The sequence below is a fragment of the Saimiri boliviensis genome, chromosome 10 (assembly GCF_048565385.1).
Source record: "Saimiri boliviensis isolate mSaiBol1 chromosome 10, mSaiBol1.pri, whole genome shotgun sequence".
Taxonomy (NCBI): Eukaryota; Metazoa; Chordata; class Mammalia; order Primates; family Cebidae; genus Saimiri; species Saimiri boliviensis.
In genome coordinates, this window is record NC_133458.1 from 16807237 (window position 1) to 16830694 (window position 23458).

At 36.9% G+C, this 23458-nt stretch overlaps 1 protein-coding gene across 9 annotated transcripts in view; it reads left to right on the forward strand.

Moving 5' to 3' along the window:
• The window catches only part of BRAF (B-Raf proto-oncogene, serine/threonine kinase), a 207442-nt gene that overhangs the window by 86572 nt on the left and 97412 nt on the right, over positions 1 to 23458 (forward strand). For all 9 annotated transcript variants that reach the window (XM_074378994.1, XM_039472551.2, XM_010340390.3 and 6 more), the window contains one exon: positions 2026 to 2289. In XM_074378994.1, coding sequence (XP_074235095.1) covers positions 2026 to 2289 — 264 coding nt within the window. The remainder of the gene's footprint in view (positions 1 to 2025; positions 2290 to 23458) is intronic.

Consider the following 23458-nt stretch of genomic DNA (forward strand, 5'->3'; position numbering starts at 1 on the left):
TTATTTTGTATAGTAACTATACTTGCTCAGATGACAGTAAGAAAGAATATCTTATCTATGCAGGAGGAACCTTTGTGTTCCAGACTGCATTTATGTGATCTTCAAAGAGTAAGAATTGTGTTGGTCTTATTTGTGTTTGTAGTCTGAACCCTAACAGAGCCAAACATGTATATCAGTATGTATTTACTGAATGATTGAAGGTTCAGTAAGTGGATTGTGTTGAGAGAAGTACACTTAAATAATTAGGCCTTGGTACTGAAAGCTAAATTGCAGCTCAGAAAATTTGGCATCTATTTGTTTTTAGTGCCCTGATCTGCAGTGAAACAAGGTCTTGGTAGGGCAACTAGCAGGCTGTAAACAAAGAGGACATTTTGATGCAGTTTAAATCTCTTACCTCAGTAGCTCTTGTTACTATTCCCCGCCCCCCTTGTTTTCTTCCAAATTATGTGGTAAGATGTAGCATAGCAGGGTCCTGTGGCCTTTATTGAAATGAAATTTCTCTTTCATTCTCTGCTACATCTTATAATTCTCCCTTACTCCCTTATGTTCAGACTTTATAGCATGGCATATACACTCTATAGTCTACTCCCTTCCACCTTTTCAGCCTTATTATTCTTCTACCTATTTTTCATTTAAATTTCTTTCTTTTTTAAGAGAACAGGTATGCTGCTGAAGTTTCATTTAAATTTCACAAACATATATTGATCCTTTGCTGTGTCCCAGATATTGTATGACATTGAACTATACCAATCTGTAGTTTTTCCTCTGTGTCTTAAACTTTCTCACCTTCTTTGTTACAGAAAAAACAAACTCTTTGTTACAGAATTTTTCCTGTATACAGGACTCCCTCCTCCCCACTTCCTCTGTCCATCTAAATTGCCAACTTTTCAAGGTCATCTTCCTTCCTCATTCTTACCTTATATCAAGAATACTGTTTATTTCTCATGTACACAGTTGCACAAATAAAAATACATCCATCTCCTACTCCACTGCCCAATAATAAACTCCTTGAAAGATGGGACAGAGCATTTTAAAATCTTTGCTTCTCCCTTTCATAAATGTTTGTAGTATTGTATCTATTTGAGATGGTAGGTAGAAATAGTAGACCGTGGTATGAGTGAGGGAGTTACTAATGCCTAAAAGAACTGTGGACTTGTATATTCCAATTCATTCAATGTCATTCAGTTCTTTCAAAATTTGATATCTTATATAACGGTTGCTTGACTTTATAGCCTTCATCAAATGAAACTTCTAGGAAGATACCCTGAGTATAGCCCCAGAATTTCTTGATTATAGGGTATAAGCCACATTTTCAAATACAGTTCTGTTTTGTTTTTCTTTTTTCACACGGCCTATGACTTTGTATACAGGTCCTAATCTCTAAGCAGCATTTGGTGCAGAAAGAAGTCATCAAAAAGCTGTAGTGAGAAGAATAAAGTATTTTAACTGATAGCTATTTCAGAAAGAATGTGACAGTTACACATCTTCTAAACCCCACTGAGGAGGTTTTAGTGCCAACGGTGAGATCTGGTACCGTGTGCTAAATTTTGTGGGGTTTTTTTGAACAAATCTTCTTTAATACCTCATGTCCTTTTCAACTTCTTTTTCTGTTGTGAGAGAAAATGGAATTTATATGCCTACAGCTTTTCTGGAACAAAATAATTCTTTTAATGGGAGGAAAACTTATTCTTTATACAATGTGTCGTGTTAGACATGGTTTGGAAGGTAAATATAATTGGACGAGAAAATTTGAAATACTGTACTTTTTTATTATTCATGGACCATCTAGATATCACATATGTATAAGTCAAATTTCTCAAGTGTAATATAGTGTGGTATCTAATAACAAAGAATTTGTCAATTTAAGGGTGAAAGTATTTATAGTATTTCTAGCACTTATTTTGTAATTTGAAACTTAAAACTCTTATCAGCTGGTTAAAAGATTATAATCAAGGGCTAAAATTTTATATTCTCTTTTGTTAATGTCAGGACACAGATTGAATATAAGTCTACTTTATTTTATAGGCATATGAAGAATACACCAGCAAGCTAGATGCACTCCAACAAAGAGAACAACAGTTATTGGAATCTCTGGGGAACGGAACTGATTTTTCTGTTTCTAGCTCTGCATCAATGGACACCGTTACATCTTCTTCCTCTTCTAGCCTTTCAGTGCTACCTTCATCTCTTTCAGTTTTTCAAAATCCCACAGATGTGGCACGGAGCAACCCCAAGTCACCACAAAAACCTATCGTTAGAGTATTCCTGCCCAACAAACAGAGGACAGTGGTGAGTCAATTTTAATATCACCATTTTGCTGTTTCTTTGTATTTTTCAGAAAGATCAGTTGTTGAAAATCAACATTATTACTTCATACTCAGAAGTCATGCAAATAGAGGCATCCATGCCATGCAGGAATGAAAAAGACATAATTTATTTGGTGCCAAAGTCCAGGTCCCTAACTGAAATAAATTGTATTGTCACTAGTGTTGGATTTGACATTTAAACCTGTCTGCCAAACTTGAACCACAGTCATATGTAAACACTAATTTAAAATAAATCAGGATTTTAAGGCTTGAACTCGTTCGTTGTCTAATGTGTGTCAGGTAAGATTCTTTCTTCACCCTTGAGAAATCTCCTTTCTGAGTTATATTATCAGATGTTGAACTTTCAGTGTGATTGATGTGTTTCCCCTCGTCTACACCATTGGAACAATGAACCCTGTAAGTAACATTTAAAGCAGAGAAATCTGTGGAATTATTGTGGGTGATCTATAATTCTTAAGTGCAACAAATATTGTCAGTAGACTTAAGCAATGCATTTATATACATCACTACTTTTTTAATGTCTATGGTTACTTTTGACAATAAAAAAAATTACATTTCTAAATACAGCTGAAGTCAAAGTTTTTCATTTTTCTCTCTGACAACAGAAATTAAAAGTGCAACTGCTCATTGTTTAATGTTCCAAAAATTCCTTTCTGACTTAAGAAAAAATGTTATTATAAAAGCATTTTACTCTCAGAAGTTAAGAATTCCTGCATATGAGTTTAGAAAATGAATGGAGTTGGCTGGGCATGGTGGCTCACGCCTGTAATCCCAGCACTTTGGGAGGCTGAGGCGATGGGTCACCTGAGGTCAAGAGGTTGAGACTCGCCTGGCCAACATGGTGAAACCCCATCTCTACTAAAAATACAGAAATGTTAGCCAGACGTGGTGGCACACGCCTGTAACTCCTGTTACTCGGGAGGCTGAGGCTGAAGAATCTCTTCAACCTGAGAGGTGGAGATTGTAGTGAGCCAAGAATGCGCCACTGCACTCCAGCCTGGGTGGCTGAGCAAGACTCAGTCTCAAAAAATTTTTTTAAAAAACTAATGGAGTTAGGAGTTTTCAGCCAGTAAGTTTTTATCCTAGGAAATATGGCTTTCTAAAAGCATCATGTATTGTCAGGGAATAAAAAGTATGACCTTCAGTCATACTTTTCCTGCCCTTTTTCCGTGAACAGACGGAGTTGGTTGTAAAAAATGGACTCTAATTATTCATTGTGCAGAATTACAAATTGAGTTCTCCTACCCTTTCTCTTTCTTCTATTGGGCAGAATGAAATTAAAATGATATTTTTCCACATTAAGATGGGGAATTACTAAACAATATCTTTCCAGGGATGCCCCACTTAAAAGGGGAATATCAGGTAAAATTATATATGAATTATCTGTGAATAGATACTCTGTCTTTGAAGCAGCCTGTGTTAACAAAACTATGACAAACATCCCATCCCCAGTAGATCTTAAATTAATTCTTTATTGTCTGTATTCATGAGCAGAAAGGAGGAAATGTGTTCTTCAGTCCTAGGCATTTCCCTTCTCTTCATCAGGATATTCTTGTTCCTTCCAGGTACTACTAAACTTAGTAATTATGAGAGTTCCTATATACAAACGTATATAGGAACTTGAGTTGTTGGGGCCTTTCAAATTTCTCAGCCTAATGATTAAGGTTAACTAGCCTCCTCATATTTAGGATAGAGACCAAGAGTAATTTATAAGTATCACTGAAGCTTATAATTTCCCTTTTAAAATAGTAAAAAACAACTGAGACTCTTAATGATGTAAAATGATCATAAATGAATAACTAATAGGGAATTGACTAGGCCTACCCTAATTATTCTGGCTAGGCTTAAATTAAATACGTAACTTGTTCTTGTTTATCATATTCCCAGTTTAACAATTTGTATTTAGTACTCAGAAAAATTGTGTATCATAAACTCATCAGTAAATGGTTTTGTGATATTGAACTCTGTCAAGCACATTATTTTGCCATTCTCTCTTTTATCTGAATCTGCTAACCCTTTACTTAACTACCTCTTCTCTCCTTTTCTTCCCTCAATTCTTATTAACATTAACAGTTATTATTTGAGCATTTGTCGTGCTGTGTTCCAAGTTCTGTGCTAACGACTTTACGTATATAGTCTCAGCCAGGATGATTCACATTCTAAGTAAAATTGCTTGTGGTAGTGAACGACAGGTCCTCCATAAAAATACATATGTTTCTGTTTGTCCTGACCACTCAGGAACAAAGGGCAATAGAACCTACTAGGAGTAAACGAAGTCCAGTAACAAGGATGAGATTGTATTTTTTTAAGGTGGACTTAGATTTGTAGTCCTAGGTAGCACACTTGCTTTTATATCTTTGTTCCTCTCCAGAAATTTCATTGACATGATAGTAAAGATATGTAACAAGAATAATAAAACAGGATAGGATTCTGTCAGAGAACTAGAAATTTTTAAGAATTCCTAGAAGATGGAAAATATATGAATGGATACACAAATAAGCCAAAATAGAAAACCAAACAAAATACTAGGAGCTGGATTCTTACATGAAGGGAGCCATTCTTAGCAAAATCCTGATGAAGCAGATAGCATAGTCAGCAGGTTACAAATAAGTGGATTTGCCTGTTGGGTAGTCATCAGACTAATTAGTCAAAAGTCTTGCGCTGGCAGGAAGACAAAGTCATAGGTCTTCATAAATCAGGCAGGTAATATAAATTTGAATATTTTAAAGGTGTGTGTTAGTTGTGAGTCCTGTGGAGAACCAAAGCAAACCAGACTCAACTAAAAACATTGAAATTCTGAATTCAAAAAAAGTTGTTTAAAGGTCCTGGCCAGATATTTTGAGATAATGGGCTGCTGAGTCCTGAGTCCCCAGTAGAGTCTTACATTGCACATGTTCATAGAGATGTGAATGTTGTCTTCTGGAGTTGTACAACAAGAGAATCCTGTTAGTTCATTGTCTGTATATATGGAACAAATAATTTATAGCATTTATTCCATGAAAAAGCTCTAAAAATTGTTTTCTAAACAAAATTTCTGCCTGGAGAGTTCTGTGTGACTATTGTGTGTGTTTAAATGGTGGAACTGAACATCAGATGTCTCTGAACCTCAGATAAATCCAGTGGGGTAAAAAGTAAAGGTTAATCTACCCAGGAGTAAGAGAATACTCTGTTTCCATCTAAAGTATACCAGACTTTTTCTCACCTCTGTACCCATCGGTAATCTGTTTGGAAGACAAACTGCTTTCTCCTACTATACTGTCAACACAACACATTTTTGAGACCAGATGTGCGGGGGTGTTTTTTCCCACCAAGCACTCTCCAGTTCTCTATAGGTAACAACTGGGTTTCCATACCCAGTTGTCTACAATTGTTGTTAAATTGTCTTCAATTTAACTCAGCTCTGACACTATCTACCCAGGGATAGCATAGACCCCACAGGTTGAGAGCTCAGTCCCACAAGACTGCCCCCTCTTGAGATGCTAGTCACAAATTCCAGGTTGTGACCTGTACTTCTGACCAGCTGGCTATAGATAAACGATTCCAACATCTTCTTGTAATCTTTGATCATTTGCTAAAATAGCTCACAGAACATAGAGAAACACTTACATTTATTTACTAGTTTGCTATAAAGGATATTACAGTAAGAGGTAAAAGATGTTACAGTGACAAACAGCCAGGTAGAAGAAATGCATAGGCAAAGGTATGTGGGAAGGGATGCAGAGCTTCTATGCTTTCTTTAGGAGCATTACTCTTCACTATCTCCAGATGTTCAGCACCCTGGAAGCTCCAGGAACCTTGCATTTCAATTATTTTTATGGAAGCTTCGTCACATAGGTGTGATATTTACTAGGTCAATCTCCAGGACCTCCTCCCTTCTCAGAGGTTGGTGGATGGCTCTGAAAGTTACAGGCTTCAAATCATGGCTTGGTCTTTCTTTTGACCACCTTCCATTCAGGAACCCACCAAGAGTCACCTGATTAAACAAAAGATGCTCCTGTCACCTAGGAAATTCCAAGGGATTCAGAGCTCTGTATCAGGAACCAAGGTGAGAGGCCAAATAGAACAAAAGATGCACCTGGCACCCTGATCACTCAGGAAGTTACATGAGTTTTAGGACCTCTGTACCTGGAACTGGAGTTGAAGACCAAAATATATATTATTGTAAACCACAATATCACAGTTTGTCAACATAACAAACCACTTGCCATTTGGAAGATAAGTTTATTGAACTTATGCAACTGTATAGGAGTAAGATACCAAATCAATCTAATTTTCATTTATAAATATGACTAGAACACCAAGAGCAACAGTGAAAACCCAAGAAATAAAGCAAGTAGAATGTGTAAAAATGTTATTGCTCAGGATGCACTTCATTCTTGAAGCCAAATCAGTTTGGTATAAAAGTTAAGACAGAGGACCACAGAATTTGTGAAAATTAAAAGTATGATTGTTGACATTTGTTAAACAGAAAGGCAAAATATTAGGGTAGAGTTAATGAGTATTTTGGAAAGTAAAGCTAAAGACATACCTTTTAAAATAATAAAGGGGGCAAATATGAGAGAAAAGATAAGAGACATGAAGAGTGCAAAAGTTCCAACTTCTGTTTAATAAACAAAGAAGCAAACAAAAATAGAGGGAAGATGTATTCACAGACATAATAAAAGAAAATTTTCCTCTGTTGAGGAAAATACCAGTCTTCAGATAGATAGAGGCAGCTGATTATCAACAGAAAAAGGAAAACAGATTGACTGGACACTTGCTCTATAATTGAAAAGTTGAAAGAGAACATCTTAATCCCTTTCAGAAAGATAAACTAGCAATCTCAGAGAATGAAAATTGGATAGGCTGGGCACAGTGGCCCATGCCTGTAATCCCAGCACTTTGGGAGGCTAAGGCGGGTGGATCACAAGGTCAGGAGTTCAAGACCAACGTGGCCAATATGGTGAAACCCCATCTCTACTAAAAATATAAAAATTAGCTGGGCATGGTGGCAGGGGCCTGTAATCCCAGGTAATTGGGAGGCTAAGGCAGAGAATTGCTTGAACCCAGGAGGCGGAGGTTGCAGTGAACCAAGATTGCAACACTGCACTCCAGTCTGCAACAGAGCAAGACTCTGTCTCCAAAAAAAAAAAAATAGTTTTCTCATTGGCAAACTGAGGGCTACAAGGCAGTGGATCAGGGCCATTAAAGATCTGATGAAAATGAATAGCCAAGCTAATATTCAAGAGTTGGGGGAAAAGTAAGACACTTTGAATCTCTAGGGACTGAAAATTATTTCTAGACTAGAAATAGATTCCAGAATTTTGGAGAATTTAATATGAAAAAATGGTTCAGTCAATAAGAAAAAAGTAAGTTATTTAGTTTTTGGTGCTGGCATATCTAGGAGTAAATAAGATTGGGCCCACATCTTAGACTACTTAACAAAAGTAAATTTTATTAGAGTCAAGAGATTAAATACAAAAAAATGTAAATCTTTCGAGAAAAATCTAGTAGGCTGCATGTAAAATCTAGGAGTTGAGGTCACTGTCTTAAAATTTAATTAGCCCAAAAGCTATAAGAGACATTGATTAAATACATTTTATAAATTATGTATGCCCCCTCCCCTAAAAGCCTTAACAAAGTCAATAATCTGTAAATTTGGAAACAGCATTGATGCCTAGATAACAAGAAGTAGTCTTCTGTATATACAAAGAACAAAATTGACAAGAAAAAGACAAACCCGGTAGAAAAATAGGCAAAAGATATAAATAGGTAATTCATATAAGATTAAATCCAAATGAACAGTAAAGCACATGAACAGTCAGTTAGTTGTGAGTGTACAAATTAAAACAGCCATGAGATCATTTCATCTGTCTGGCAAAATATCAGTTATTATTGGCAGGGATGTAGTGAGAAAACTGCTCCCTTAGTTATGGGTAGAAATGTGAAGTATCACAGCTTATTGGAAAGCACTTTGATAATATCTGTCAAAATTTACAAGAACTGTATCTTCCAAGCCAGTACTCCTACTATTGGGAATTTAGTACATAAAAGCACCAGTATACAGGAACATTTATATAAGGATATTTGTTAAATAATTGTAATGAGGAAAAAGTAGAGTGTCACCAATAGGGAAATGATTGTATAAATCATGGTACAGCCACACCATGTGGTACAATGCAGCCTGTGAAAAGACTTGTACCTGAAGGGTTTTCTGAGAGGTATTATAATTGAGAAAGGAAAGATGTAGGAAACAGTAATATTACTTACTTAGTCTTTATGTATACCACATTGCAGTATTCTAGTAGGTTCAGAAATATCTCTCTCAAATAGAAATTCTGAATAAAATGTGTTTATTTAAATGTATAGCTGAGCTCACTGGAAGAAAAACATGTAGATGGTGAAAACAAAGAGGGAGTTGGAAAAACCAAAGATGTATAGGGGCTGGTATGTTGGAGTATTGCTATACCTTCTATAGCCTTCAAGCCAAATCTAACCCACCGCCTATTTTTGTTTAGCCTGAAAACTAAGAATGGATTTTAGGTTGTTAAATGCTTGAAAAAAGTTAAAGGAATAATAGTATTTTACAGTCTATGTAAATTACGTGAAATTCAAATTTCGACCGGGTACAGTGGCTCACACCTGTAATCCCAGCACAGGAGGTGGGTAGATCACTGGAGGGCAGGAGTTCGAGCTCAATCTGGCCAACATGGTGAAATACCATCCCTACTGAAAATACAAAATTAACCAGGTGTGGTGGTGCATGCCTATAACCCAGCTACTTGGAAGGCTGAGGCAGAAGAATCACTTGAACCTGGGAAGCAGAGGTTTCAGTGAGCCAAGATTGTGCCATCGTACACCTGCTAGGCAACAAGACCAAAACTCTGTCTCAAAAAAAAAAAAAAAATTAAAATTTCAGTGTCCATAGAGTAAATGTTATTGGAACACAACAATGCTAATCTGTTTACATGTTGTCTGTGGCTGGTTTCATGCTTAATAGCCGTGTTGAGCATTTGTACCTCACGGTGTGGTCTACAAAACCTCTGGTTCTTTATGGAAGTTTGCTGACCTCTGCTGTAGTGGCCTTGGGTGGGCCAGTTTGTCACTCTGTAACAAAAGATGTGGATATCAGTGTGTGGGGACACAACACTGGGTCTTCAGCCTGTGTCACAAAGGTAGTTGGAACCCAGATTCTTACATGAAGCTGACTGACTCTTTGAAGGACATGACCTTGAGTAAAGGGATGAAATCGATTCAGTAGAATACATAAAGATAACAATAAACTTGACTGTTTTAAGTACTCCAAATAAAGTTTCCCCTGTGTCTTTTTAACTATGGACCTATTCTCATCATTGTATGGGATTCAATTTTTTTTTTTTTTTGAGATGGAGTTTCGCTCTTGTCACCTAGGCCAGAGTACGATGGCACAATCTCGGCTCATTGCAACCTCCGCCTCCCAGGTTCAAGTGATTCTCCAGCCTCAGTCCCCCAGGTGGCTGTGATTACAGGTCCCCACCACCACACCCAGCTAATTTTTTTGATTTTTTAATAGAGATGGGTTTCACCATGTTGGACAGGCTGGTCTCAAACTCCTGACCTCAGGTGATCCACCCACCTTGGCCTCCCAAAGTGCTGGGATTACAGGCATGAGTCATCATGCCAAATTTATACTACCTGTATTGTCTAGGAACCCTGAAGCCATGAAATGGACATAACAACTGGTCTTGGAGCAGTAGTGGCACTCAGGCAGTGCACAGAAGCAATGCACACCCTCCCTCGGCCCATCTAGGTCTCAAAGAATTTACAGAGATAATGCTCTACTGACGGTCTCAAGATCTCAAGTTATAAGACATGCAAGGAAACAGTCTGCCATCAGTGAGTTAGCAGACTTAAAACCAGCAGGTTAGACTCCTCAGAAAGAACCAAATAGATCTTGATTTAAACCTCATCATCTATGAAGTATTCTTGCTTGGATTAGGACCTTCTATTTTATAAGAAACACACGGGATAGAGGAAAAAATAAGCACCATGAGGAAACACAGTTCAGAATGTTGACTTCCTATAAAACAATAGGCCTGACTCTTTGATAAGTTAATGTCATGAACGATAAAAAGGTTGGGGATTATTCCACAGTAAACAAGAGCAAGTGCACATAACAACCAAATGCAGTGTGTAATCCTGAGGAGGGAAGAATCATTCATGAGACTTGGGAAATTTTTAACATTGATTGAATACTAGATATTGTTATGGAATTATTGTTAATGCTCTTAAATGTCAGGATGGTAATACAATTTTATAGGAGAATGTCCTTGTTCTTAGGAATTACATGCATAAGTATTTAGGAGTAAAGTGTTATGATGACAGCAACTTCTCCCCAAGCCCATACTTTTTTGAGATGTAACTTATTCACAGTGGAATGTACTGATCTCGAGCATATAGCTCAGAGTTTCTACATGTATAACTATCGTGAAGATTAAGATGTAGAATATTTCCTGATGCTTTAGATCAGGCGTCCCCAAACTACGGCCCGCGGGCCACATGCGGCCCACTGAGGCCATTTATCCGGCCCCCCCGCCGCACTTCAGGAGGGGGCACCTCTTTCATTGGTGGTCAGTGAGAGGAGCACAGTATGTGGTGGCCCCCCAATGGTCTGAGGGACAGTGAACTGGCCCCCTGTGTAAAAAGTTTGGAGACATCTGCTTTAGATGGTTCTCCTGTGCCCCTTCCAATTCACTAACAGTAACCACTATTTCATTTCTATCTCTGTCAGTTACTTTGGAACTTAATTTCAAGTGGTGTGATGGAAATCAACATGCAGAGAAAGAGAGAAAGCAAATATAAAAAGATAATCTTAGAATCTAAGGAAGAATTTGGATGTTAATTATACCATTTATTCAGATTTTTGATCTGAAATTTTTCATAGTAGAGTTGGAAAAATTGAAACAACATAGGAAAAAAGCAACATAGAAAGTTCAGAAGAAACAGTTGTCTCTAGGAAAAGAGTGAACATACTGGTATTCATTTGAGGATGTAGCAAGATAACACTTTAAAATATAAGTATGTCAAGTAATTTATAGCAAATTACAGAGCAACTGTTTAAATGTTATATAGAAATTAAAGTATTTTATTTCTCTTAAAAAACTCAGTGAACAAGGTAAAGCTAGATTAAACCCAACCAAAGAAAGAATACTTCCCAGAGTACTCTGGAAAGCAAAGAAAGAGAGTTATAGAAAATATAAAAGAGAGGTGAAGAGGTATGAAAAATGAAATGAACATTATATGCCTCAAAGGAGTTCTAAAGGTAAGAATCGAAATAAGTAGAGAAAAATTCAAATAAATTAGGGCTAACATTTACAAATGACATGAATCTAATGATTTGGGAAGCACAATCTCTGAGTTGGACAAACAGTTTTAATCCAGTATACACAAAATAAATCAAAAGAATACTGTTTTAAAAGCACTCAGGGAAAATATTATATACAAAAAAATTATAATTAGGAAATGTTTTATAGCAGCTGTAGAAATCAGAAGACAGTAGAATAATATACTCCAAGTGCCAAGAGGAATCTGTAAATGTTTCAGCTAAGCTATAAATTTAATGAGGTTAACTTGGACACATGCATCATAAAGGCCTTTCCAGAGAAAGAGTTTACCTTTCTTAGACTCTGCTTGAAGGAATTGTCCAAGAAGGTTTACCAAATAAAGGAAATTGAACACAGAAGAAATGAAAAGTAAAAACTAAACTTAAAATATGCAGAAGAAGACACAACAGAAAATTTTTGTGACCTGGGGTTTGGCAAAGACTTAAATATGACACCGAAAGCACAATCTATAATGAACATTTTAATTTATTGGCTTAATCAAAATGTAAAACTTCTGCTCTTTGAACGACAATGTTAAAGGAATAAAAAGACAAACCACAGATTGATAATCTTTGCAAGCCATATATTTGATGGAGGACATCTAGAATATGTAAAGAACTCTGAAAACTCAATAAGAAAACAACCCAATTAAAAATGGACAAAGGATTTGAACATTTTCATCAAAGAGATACATGGATGGTAATAAACACATGAGAAGATGTTCAACAACGTTAAGTCATTAGGAAAATGCAAATTAAATAGGCACAAGATACCTTTACATGCCTCCTAGAATGGCTGAAATTAGAGTGGCCATCCCAAGTATTAGTGGGGATATGAAAGAGCTAGAATTTCTATACATTGCTGATAGGAGTGTTTAATTGATATGACCATTTTGGAATACAATTTGGCAGTTTTCTTTAGTGAAACCTTTTCAAAATCCCAACAGCTTTTTTTTTTTTTTTTTTTTTTTTTTTTTTTTTTTTTTTCAGAAATAGAAAATCGATTCTAAAATTTATACAGAATCTCAAGGAATCCTGTATAGCCAGAACAGTCTCAAAAAAAAAATACAAAGTTGGGGGCATGATGCTTCCTGATCTCAAAACTTAGTACAAATTTACAGTAATCAAAACTAATAGTACTGGCATACAGATAGATGAGAGTTCTGAACTAAATTTTCACATGTATGGTCAAATGATCTTTGACAAGAGTACCAAGACCACTCCATGGAGAAAAGAGAATCTCTTCAGCAAATGGTGTTGGAAACTGAATATCCACATGCCAAAGAATGAAGTGGTACCCTTCCCTTAAATCGTACAAAAAGTAACACAAAATGGATCAGAGACTTGAACATAACAGTTAAAGTCATAAAACTTTTACAGGAAAACATGGGACAGAAGCTTCATAACTTTGGATTTGGCAATGATTTCTTGGTCATAATGCCAAAAGCCCAGGAAACACAGGAAAAACAGAAAAATTGGACTATTACCAGAATTTAAAACTTCTGATTATCAAAGGATATAATCAACAGAGTGAAAAGCCAACCTGGAATGGGAGAAATATTTGCAAATCAAACATTTGATAAGGGGTTAATATCCAAAATAAAACACTCCTGTAATAGCTTACAACCCTACTTAAAAAAAAAAAAAAATGAGTAGAGGACTTGAACAGACATTTCCTTAATGAAGATATCCAGATGGCCACCCTTATATGAAAAGATGCTCATCGTTGTTAATTATTAGAAACATGCAAATCATAAACCACAGTGAGATACAACCTCACACCCAGTAGGATGTCATCTGACAGACAGAAAATAACAAGAGTTTTAGACCTCTGGTGCACTGTTGGTAGAAATGTAAAATGACACAACTGCTATGGAAAACAGTGTAGAGGATCCTCAAAAAACTAAAAATAGAATTGCCATATAATCCAGTATTTCTCCTTCTGGGTATATACCCAAAATAATTGAAAGCAGGATCTCAAAGAGGTATTTGTACACTCATATTCATAGCAGCATTATTCACCATAGTAGCCAAAAGGCAGAAACAACCCAGGTGTCTGTTGATGGAGGTGTGGATTAACAAAATATGGTATGTATATACATTGGAATATTATTCAGCCTTAAAACAGGACATTTCTCCTTTATTCATGTTGTAGTATGAATGCTACAACATCAATAAATCTCAGGGACATTATGTTAAGTGAAATGAGCCAGTCATAAAACAACAAATACTGTATGATTCTACTTACTGAGGTACCTAGAGTATTCAGACTCACAGAGAAACAGAGTAGAATGGTGCTTGCCAGGGGCTGGGGGACGGGGTGATGGAGAGTTGTTTAATAGTTATAGAGTGTTAGTTTTGCAGGATGAAAAGAGTTCTGGAGATTGGTTGCACAACATTGCAAATGTACTTAACACTACTGAACTGTACACTTAAAAATGGTTAAGATGGTAAGCTTTATGTTATGTATATTTTACCACAATTCTGTGAAATGATAGTATGGTAGTTAAGTAAAACGTTAGGCTGGAGATTGTGGCTCACACCTGTAATCCCAGTGCTTTGGGAGGCCAAGGCAAGAGAATCACTTGAGGCCAGGCATTCCATACCAGCCAGGGCAACATAGCGAAACCCTATGTCAACAAAAAAAATGTTTAATTAGCCAGGTGTGGTGGTGTACATTTGTAGTCCTAGCTACCTATGAGGCTGAGGCAGGAGGATCACTTGCACCCAGGAGTTAAAAGCTGCAGTGTGCTATGTGCACCACTGCACTACAGCCTGGGTAAAAGAGCAAGACCTTGTCTACTCTTCTTCACAAAAAGTCAAACATATACTTAGCATATCACTGAGCCCTTGTACTCCTTGGTACATACCCAAGAGAAAAGTGAGCATATGTTCATACCAAGATTTGTATACAAATGTTCTTGTCATAGCCCCAAACTGGAAATAACCCAAATGTCTGTAAACAGGTGAATGGTTAAATGGTGGTATATCTATAAAAGGTAATACTACTCAGAAGAAATGAATGAACTACTGATGCACACAACATAGATGAATCTCAAAATAATTCTGCTGTGTGAAAGAAGTCAGACAAAAAATGATTACATGTTTTAAAATTCAATTTACATAAAATTCTAGAAAATGCAGACTTCTGTAGTGACAACAGATTTATATTTGCCTGAGCACAGGGCTATGGCAGGATGGAAGGTTTGCACAGGAGCACAAGGAAACTTTCAGAAAGTGATAGATATGTTCATTATTTTGACTGTGATTATAGTTGCATGGGCATATAATCTCAAAATATATCAAATATCTCAATTTATGTACTCTGAATCATTGCAGTTTAGTGTCTGTCAGTTATACCTAGATAAATCTGTTGTGTTTTTTTTTTTTTTAATTAAGAGCCTTTAAGAAAGCTAGTAGTGCTGTGGAAATAGTATATGAAATAGACTTTGAGGGAAATATTAAAATTATTTTTTTCAACTTTTTAGATTCATGTCCAGCATTGTTATCAGGGTATATTGCACAATGCTGAGGTTTGGTGTACAAATGATCCCATAATCTACGTACTTAGCATAGTACCCAGTAGTTTTTCAACCTTTGTCCTCCCCACTCTAGTAGTCTCCAGTTTCTGTTGTTGCTGTCTTTATGTCCGTAAGAACCCAATGTTTAGCTCCTACTTATAAATGAGAACATCTGGTATTTGGTTTTCTCTTTCTGTGTTAATTTGCTTGGGATAATGGCTTCCAGCTGCATCTAGGTTGCTGCAAAGGACATGATTTCATTCATTTTTATGGCTGCGTAGTATTCCATAGTGTATATATACATTTTTTTTACGCGAACAACCATTGATGGGCGACCAGGTTGATTCCATGCCTTTGCTATTGTAAACAGTACTGCAGTAGACGTGATTTTTTTGTAGAATGATTTGTTTCCTTTTGGATATATACCCAGCAATGAGTTTGCTGGATTGAATGTTAGTTATATTTTAAGTTATTTGAGAATCTCCAAACTGCTTTCCACAGTGCCTAAACTAATTTACATTTCCACCAACAGTGTATAAGCTTTCTCTTTTCTCTGCAGCTTTGCCAGTGTCTGTTGTTTTTTGGCTTTCATAATAGTCATTCTGACTGGTATGAGATGGTATCTCATTGTGGTTTTGATATGCAGTTCTCCGATGATTAGTAATAAGGAGCAGGTTTTCATGCTTGTCGGCTGTTTGTATGTCTTCTTTTGAGATGTATCTGTTCATGTCTTTTGCCCGTTTTTAATGGGGTGTTTTGGTTTTTTTGCTTGTTGAATTAAGTTCCTTTTAGAGTTTCAATATTAGACCTTTTTCAGATGCAGTTTGTGAATATTTTTCTCATTCTGTAAGTTGTCTGTTTACTCCATTGATAGTTTATTTTGCTGTGCAAAAGCGCTTTAGTTTACTTAGGTCCCACTTGTCAATTTTTGGTTTTGCCATGATTGCTTTTGAGGACTGGATCATAAATTCTTTCCCAAGACCAGTGTCCAGAGTGATGTTTCCTATGTTTTCTTCTAGCATTCTTATAGTTCGAGGTCTTACAGTTAAGTCTTTAATTCATCTTCAGTTAATTTTGTATATGGTGAAAAGTAGGGGTCCAATTTCATTCTTCTGCAACTATACCAGCCAGCTTTACAAGCACCATTTGCAGAATAGGGAGTCCTTTCTTGATTACTTGTTTTTATCAACTGTATTAAAGATCAGATAGCTGGAGTTGTATGACTTTACTTCTGGGTTCTGTGTTGTGTTCATAGGTTTATGTTTGTTTTTGTACCAGTACCATGCTATTTTGACTGCTGTAGCTTTATTGTATAGTTTGAAGTCAGTTATGTAATGCCTTTAGCTTTGTTCTTTTTGCTTAGGATTGCCTTGGCTGTTTGGGCTCTTTTTTGGTTCTATATGAATTTTAGAATAGTTTATTATAGTTCCGTGGGAAAAAATCATTGGTAGTTTGATAGGAATAGCGTTGAATCTGTAGATTGCTTTGGGCAGTATGGCCATTTTAATGATATTAGTCTTCCAATCCATGAGCATAGAATGTTTTTCCATTTGTTTGTGTCATCTGTAATATCTTTTAGCAGCATTTTGTAGTTCTCCTTCTAGAGATATTTCACCTCCTTGGTTAAACGTATTCCTTGGTATTTTATTTTTGTGTGTGGCTATTGTAAATGGGATTGCATTCTCGATTGGGCTCACAGCTTGAATGTTACCGATGTAAAGAAATGCTACTGATTTTCGTACACTGATTTTTTATCTTGAAACTTTACTGAAGTTATTTATCAGTTCCAGGAGCCTTTTGGCCGAGTCCTGGGGGTTTTGTAGGTGTAGAATCATACTGTCTGCATAGAGAGAGTTTGACTTGGTATTTTCTTATTTCGATCTGTTTTATTTCTTTCTCTTGTCTGATTGTTCTAGCTGGCACCTCCAGTAGTATGTTGAATAGGAATGATAAGAGTGGGCCATCCTTGTTTTGTTCCATTTCTCAAGGGGAATACTTCCAGTTTTTACCCATTCAGTATGATGTTGGCTATGGGTTTGTCAGATAGTTCTTCTTATTTTGAGGTATGTTCCCTCAATGCCTAGTTTCTTGAGGTTTTTTCAAAATCATGAAGCAGTATTGTATTTTATTGAAAGCTTTTTCCATGTCTACTGAGATGATCATATGGTTTTTGTTTTTAATTGTGTTTATGTGGTGAAACATTTATTGATTTGTATATTTTGAACGAACCTTGCATCCCTGGAATGAACTCAACTTGATCATGGTGAATTAACTTTTTGATGTACTATTGGATTCAGTTTGCTATTAGTTTATTGAATATTTTTGTATCTATGTTCATCAGGGATAATGATCTGTAGTATTTTGTTTTGTTTTGTTAATTGTGTCTTTGCCAGGTGTTGGTGTCAGGGTGATGCTGGCTTCATAGAATGAGTTAAGGAAGAGATCCTCCTCCTCAATTTTTTAGAAGGGTTTTATTCGTATTGGTACTACTTCTTTGTATATCTGGTAGAATTTGTGTATTCCTCTGGTCCATGGCTTCTTTTGCTGGAGGGCTTTTTTTTATTATTACTAAATTTCAGACTTGATATTGGTCTGTTCAAGGTTCCAATTTCTTCCACATTCAATTTTGGGAAATTGTGTGTTTCCAGGAATTCATCCATTTCCTCTAGATCTTCTAGTTTATGTACACTGAAGTATTTATTTTAGTCTCTGGGGGTCTTTTGTATTTCTGTGAGACCTTTCTCATTTCTCATTGTGCTTGGATTTTCTCTCTTTTTCTTTGTTGATCTAGATAGTGATCTGTTGATCTTATTTATCTCTTAAAAGAAACAACTTTTGGTTTCATTGAGTCTGTATGGATTTTTAGGTCTCAGTTTTCAATTCTACTCTAGTTTTAGTTCTTTATCTGCTGGCTTTGGGGTTAGTTTGTTCTTATTTTTCTAGTTCCTCTGGGTATGCTGTTAGATCATTACTTTGATAATTTTCTAACTTTTTAAGGTAAGTATTTAGCACTGTAAACTTTTCTCTTAAGACTGCTTTTGCTGCATCCCAGAGATTTTGGTATGTTGTGTCTCTGTTTTCATTTATTTCAAAGAATTTTTTGATTTTTGCCTTAATTTCTTTGTTTACTGAAAGGTCATTCAGCAGCAAATTGTTTAATTTCCACGTAATTATGTGGTTTTGAGAGACCTTCTTGGTACTGATTTCTGTTTTTATTTTGCTGTGGTCCAAGAGTATGGTTGGTATGATTTTGATGTTTTTTAAAATTTATTGAGAGTTGTGTTATGGTCAAACGTATAGGTTGGTTTTGGCATTTGTTCCATTTGCTGATGAGAAGAATATATATTCATTGGTTGATGGGTGAAGTATTCTGTAGATGTCTATTAGGTCCAATTTGTCAGGTGTCGAGTTTAAGTTCAGAATTTCATTGTTAGTTTTCTTTCTCAGTGATCTGTCTATTGCTGTCATTGGGGCATTGAAGTCCCCCACTATTATTGTGTGCCTGTCTAAGTCTTTTCATACATCTAGAAGTGTTTGTTTTATGCATCTGGGTGCTCCAGTGTTGGATGTGTACATATTTAAGATAATTAAGTCTTCTTATTGACTTGAACCCTTATTATCATGTAATGATTGTCTTTGTCTTTTTTTTACTATTGTTGGTTTAAAGTCTGTTTTATCTGATACCTGATATAAAAACAGCAAATCAGATGCTCATGCCTATAATCCTGGTACTTTCGGAGGCCTGAGTCAAAGAATCACTTGAGTCCAGGAGTTCAGAATCAGCCTGGGCAACATGGCAAGACTGTTTCTACAAAAAAATACAAAAATACAAAAAAAATGAGCCTGGCATACTGGCACACATCTGAAGTCCCAGCTACTTGGGAGGCTGAAGTGAGAGGATCAGTTGAGTCCGGGGAGGTGGAGGTTGCAGTGAACCAAGGTTGTGCCGTCTCACTACAGCCTGGGTGACAGAATGAGACCCTGTTAAAAAAAAAAAAACAAAACAGGGATCCCTGTTCTTTTTCATTTTCCATTTGTGTGGTAGATCTTTCTTCAGTCCTTTCCTTTGAGCCTATGGATGTCATTATGTGTGGTATGGGTCTTGTTTTATTAATTAACTTTCCACTCTGTGCCTTGTATGTGGAGTCTTTAAACTATTTGTATTCCAGATTAATAACTGACAAAAGAGGTTTTGATTCTGTCATGAAGTTGTTAGCTGATTGCTCTATAATTTCTTTTGTGTGGCTGCTTAATAGGGTCTATGAACTATGTACTCAAGTGTGTTTCTGTGGGAGCAGTTGTTCTTTTGTTTCCATGTTTAGAACCCTCAAGAATTTTTAAGGCTGGTCTAGTGGTAACAGACATTTAGTTTTCCTTTATTTGTCTGGAAAAGATTTTCTCTCTTCTTCACTTATGAAGCTTAGGTTGGAGAGAGATTAAATGCTTGGTTGGAATTACTTTAGGAATGCTGAAAAATAGGCCCCCAATCTCTCCTGGCTTGTAGGGTTTCTGCTGAGAATTCTGCTGCTAGACTAATGGGGTTCCCTTGGTATGTGATCTGAGCTTTTTTTCTAGCTGCCTTTAAGAGTTTTCCTTTACTGTTGACCTTGGACAGTCTAGTGGTTGCATGGTTTAGTGATGTTTGTTTTGTATAGTAGTATCTTGCAGATGTTTGTTGGATTTTTCTATCTGGATGTATACTCCTCTAGAAAGACTTGGGACATTTTTTTTTTAATTGTTCCCTCAAATATGTTTTCCAGATTGTTTACTTTTTTTTTTTTTTGAGACAGAGTCTCACTCTGTCGCCCAGGCTGGAGTGAAGTGGTGTGATCTCGGCTCACTGCAAAGTCTTCCGCCCAGATTCAAGCAATTCTCCTGCCTCAGCCTCCCGAGTAGCTGAGATTACAGGTGCCTCTCACTGTGCCCAGCTAATTTTTGTATTTTTAGTAGATACAGGGTTTCACCATCTTGGCCAGGCTAGTCTTGAACTCATGATCTCATGATCTACCCACCTTGACCTCCCAAAATGCTGGGATTACAGGTATGAGCCACCATCCCCAGCCTACTTTTTTTTTCTCTCTCTCTTAGGTATGCCAGTAATTCTTAAGTTTGGTCACTACATAACCTTTTATTTGTTGAAAACTTGGTTCATTTTTTTAAACTCTTTTTCCTTTATTTTTGTTGAACTTAGTTTGAAAGACTGGCCTTTGGGCTCTGAAATTCTTCCTTCTAATGGGTCCAGTTTATTGATAAAGCTTCCATTGTATTTTAATATTAAGTGAGTTTTTCAATTGTAGAAGCTCTGATTGATTTCTTTTCTTTACAATGTTTATCTCTTCCTTCATTTCCTGAAATGCTTTAGAAGTTTTTTTGTTTGTTTGCTTGTTGGGTTTTTTGTGTGTGTGAAACAGGTTCTTACTGTGTTGCCCAGGCTGGAGTGCCATGGCACAATCATGACTCACTGCAGCCTTCACTTTCCAGTCTAAAGTGATCCTCCTGCCTCAGTGTTCTTTGAGCATAGTGTAGTTAAAGTAGAAATTAATAACAGTGGTAGAAAACTGTTTTTTTAGAAATTTGAACGCACTTCTAAGCAGTCATGGATCAAAGAAAAAAATTTTAGTGGAAATTAGAAAACATCTTTGTAAATAATGAAATTATTACACATCAAAACTTAATAAAAATATGAATAACCTCAAGTCATTCTTAGTGAATATTCATAGCTATAAAAAATTTACATTAAAGAGCCAGGTGCAGTAGCTCACACATGTAATCCCAGCACTTTGGGAGGCCGAGGCAGACGGATCACCTGAGATCGGGAGTTTGAGACCAGCCTGACAAGCATAGAGAAACCTTTTCTCTACTAAAAACACAAAATTAGGCTGGGCGCAGTGGCTCACGCCTGTAATCCCAGCACTTTGGGAAGCCAAGGCGCGTGGATGGCGAGGTCAAAAGGTCGAGACCATCCTGACCAACATGGTGAAACCCCGTCTCTACGAAAAATACAAAAATTAGCCAGGCATTTGACTCGTGCCTGTAGTCCCAGCTACCCGGGAGGCTGAGGCGAAAGAATCACTTGAACCCAGGAGGCGGAGGTCGCAGTGAGCCAAGACTGCGCCACTGTGCTCCAGCCTGGCAACAGAGCAAGACTCTGTCTCAAAAAAAAAAAAAAATTAGCTGGGCATGATGGCGCGTTCCTATAATCCCAGCTACTCGGGAGGCTACGGCAGGAGAATCACTTGAACCCAGGAGGCAGAGGTTGCAGTAAGCAGAGATTGCGCCATTGCATTCCAGCCTGGGTGACAGAACAAGACTCTGTCTCAAAAAAAAAAAAAAAAAAAAAAAAGTAATTCAGAGGCTGGGTGTAGTGGCTTGCACCTGTAATTCCAACATTTTGGGAGGCCAAGGCAGAAGCATTGCTTGAGCTCAAGACCATCCTGGGTAATGTAACCAGACGGTATCTCTACAAAACATTAGCCAGGTGTGCTATCTTGAGTTTGTAGTCCCAGCTACTGGGGAGGATGAGGCAGGAGAACCCAGGATTTTGAGGCTTCGGTAAGGTATGATTGTGTTGCTGCAGTCCAGCCTGAGCAACTAAGTCCCTGCCTTAAAAGAAAAAAACATGGCCAGGCGCAGTGGCTCAAGCCTGTAATCCCAGCACTTTGGGAGTCCAAGGCGGGTGGATCATGAGGTCGAGAGATCGAGACCATCCTGGTCAACATGGTGAAACCCCATCTCTACTAAAAATACAAAAAATTAGCTGGGCATGGTGGCGCGCGCCTGTAATCCCAGCTACTCAGGAGGCTGAGGCAGGAGAATTGCCTGAACCCAGGAGGTGGAAGTTGCGGTGAGCCAAGATCGCGCCATTGCACTCCAGCCTGGGTAACAAGAGCGAAACTCCGTCTCAAAAAAGAAAAAAACACTTTCTAGGTCCTGGAGTATATGCAGTAACTAAAAAGAATAAATATATATGTCCTTTGAGGTTTTTATTTTTATTTTTTGAGACTGAGTCTTGCCCTGTTGCCCAGAATGCAATGTAGTAGTGCAATCACAGCTAACTGCTGCCTTGACTTCCCAGGCTCAGGTGATCCTCCCATCTCAGCCTCCAAGTAGCTAAGACCACAGGCATGTATCATGCCTAATTTTTTATTTTTTATTTTTGTAGAGATAGGGCCTTGCTGTGTGGCCCAAGCTGGTTTCAAACTCTTGGGCTCCTCCCTCCGTGGCCTCCCAAAGTGCTGGAATTACAGGCATGAGCCATTGCACCTGGCTCTGAGATATATTTGAATAATTTGTAAAAATCTGTTAATCGTGGTTATCAGAGGCATGAGTATATTCCCTGTGACAAGAAAAAGGAACTAAGCTTTTACTTTATACCTAATACCCTTATTTCACATAATGTCAAGGTGTCTGTTTTTAATGATTCTTCGAGGTGATTATATCTTTATTCATGTATTATTTAGAGTAATTATATCTAATTTAGCTGTTTCTTTCTTGATAGATATTTAGGTGATGTTGCATTATTTGTTGAAGTACATATATCCTGAAACACTGGGAATATTTTTATTGGGGAGGATAAATACCTTGAAATAATTATTGGGTTTTAAAATACCACACTGAAAACTTTGCAATAACTTAATATCAGAAAAGATTTTGATTCTCAACAAATGTATGAGACCTCCTTTTCCCACAAGATCCTGGCCAACATAGAGTATTAACAGATTTTTAAAAGCATTACCAATCTAATAAAATTTAAAGTATATTTGACCTGAGTCCTGTGTGGCTTTTCTGTATATTATATGATAATAGTTTGTCTGTATATTATAAGACAAAAAAAATTAACCAAAACAAATGTTAGACTCACCTGATTACCCTAAAAGATGGCTTATTCTAAGCCTGCCTGTTTAGGCTTATAAGCCAAAAGAAAATTTCTTTAAAATTTTTTTATTTAATGGCGTATTGAGCTATAATTCAAAAACCATACAGTTTACCCATTTAAAGTATAAAATGTTTTTTGTATATTCATAAAGTTCGGCCATAATTTATTTAAAATTTTTTTTTACCCCAAAAAGAAACACTATACCCGTTAACAGTCATTTCCCATTCCTCCCAACCCTAGGTAACTACTCATTTACGCTCTGTCTCTATGGATTTGCCTATTCTCTGGCATTTCATATAAATGAAATCATACAGTATGTGTTTGTGACTGACTTCTTTTACTTAGCATAATGTTTCCAAAGTCCATCCACATTGTACCCTGTGTCAGTCCTGCA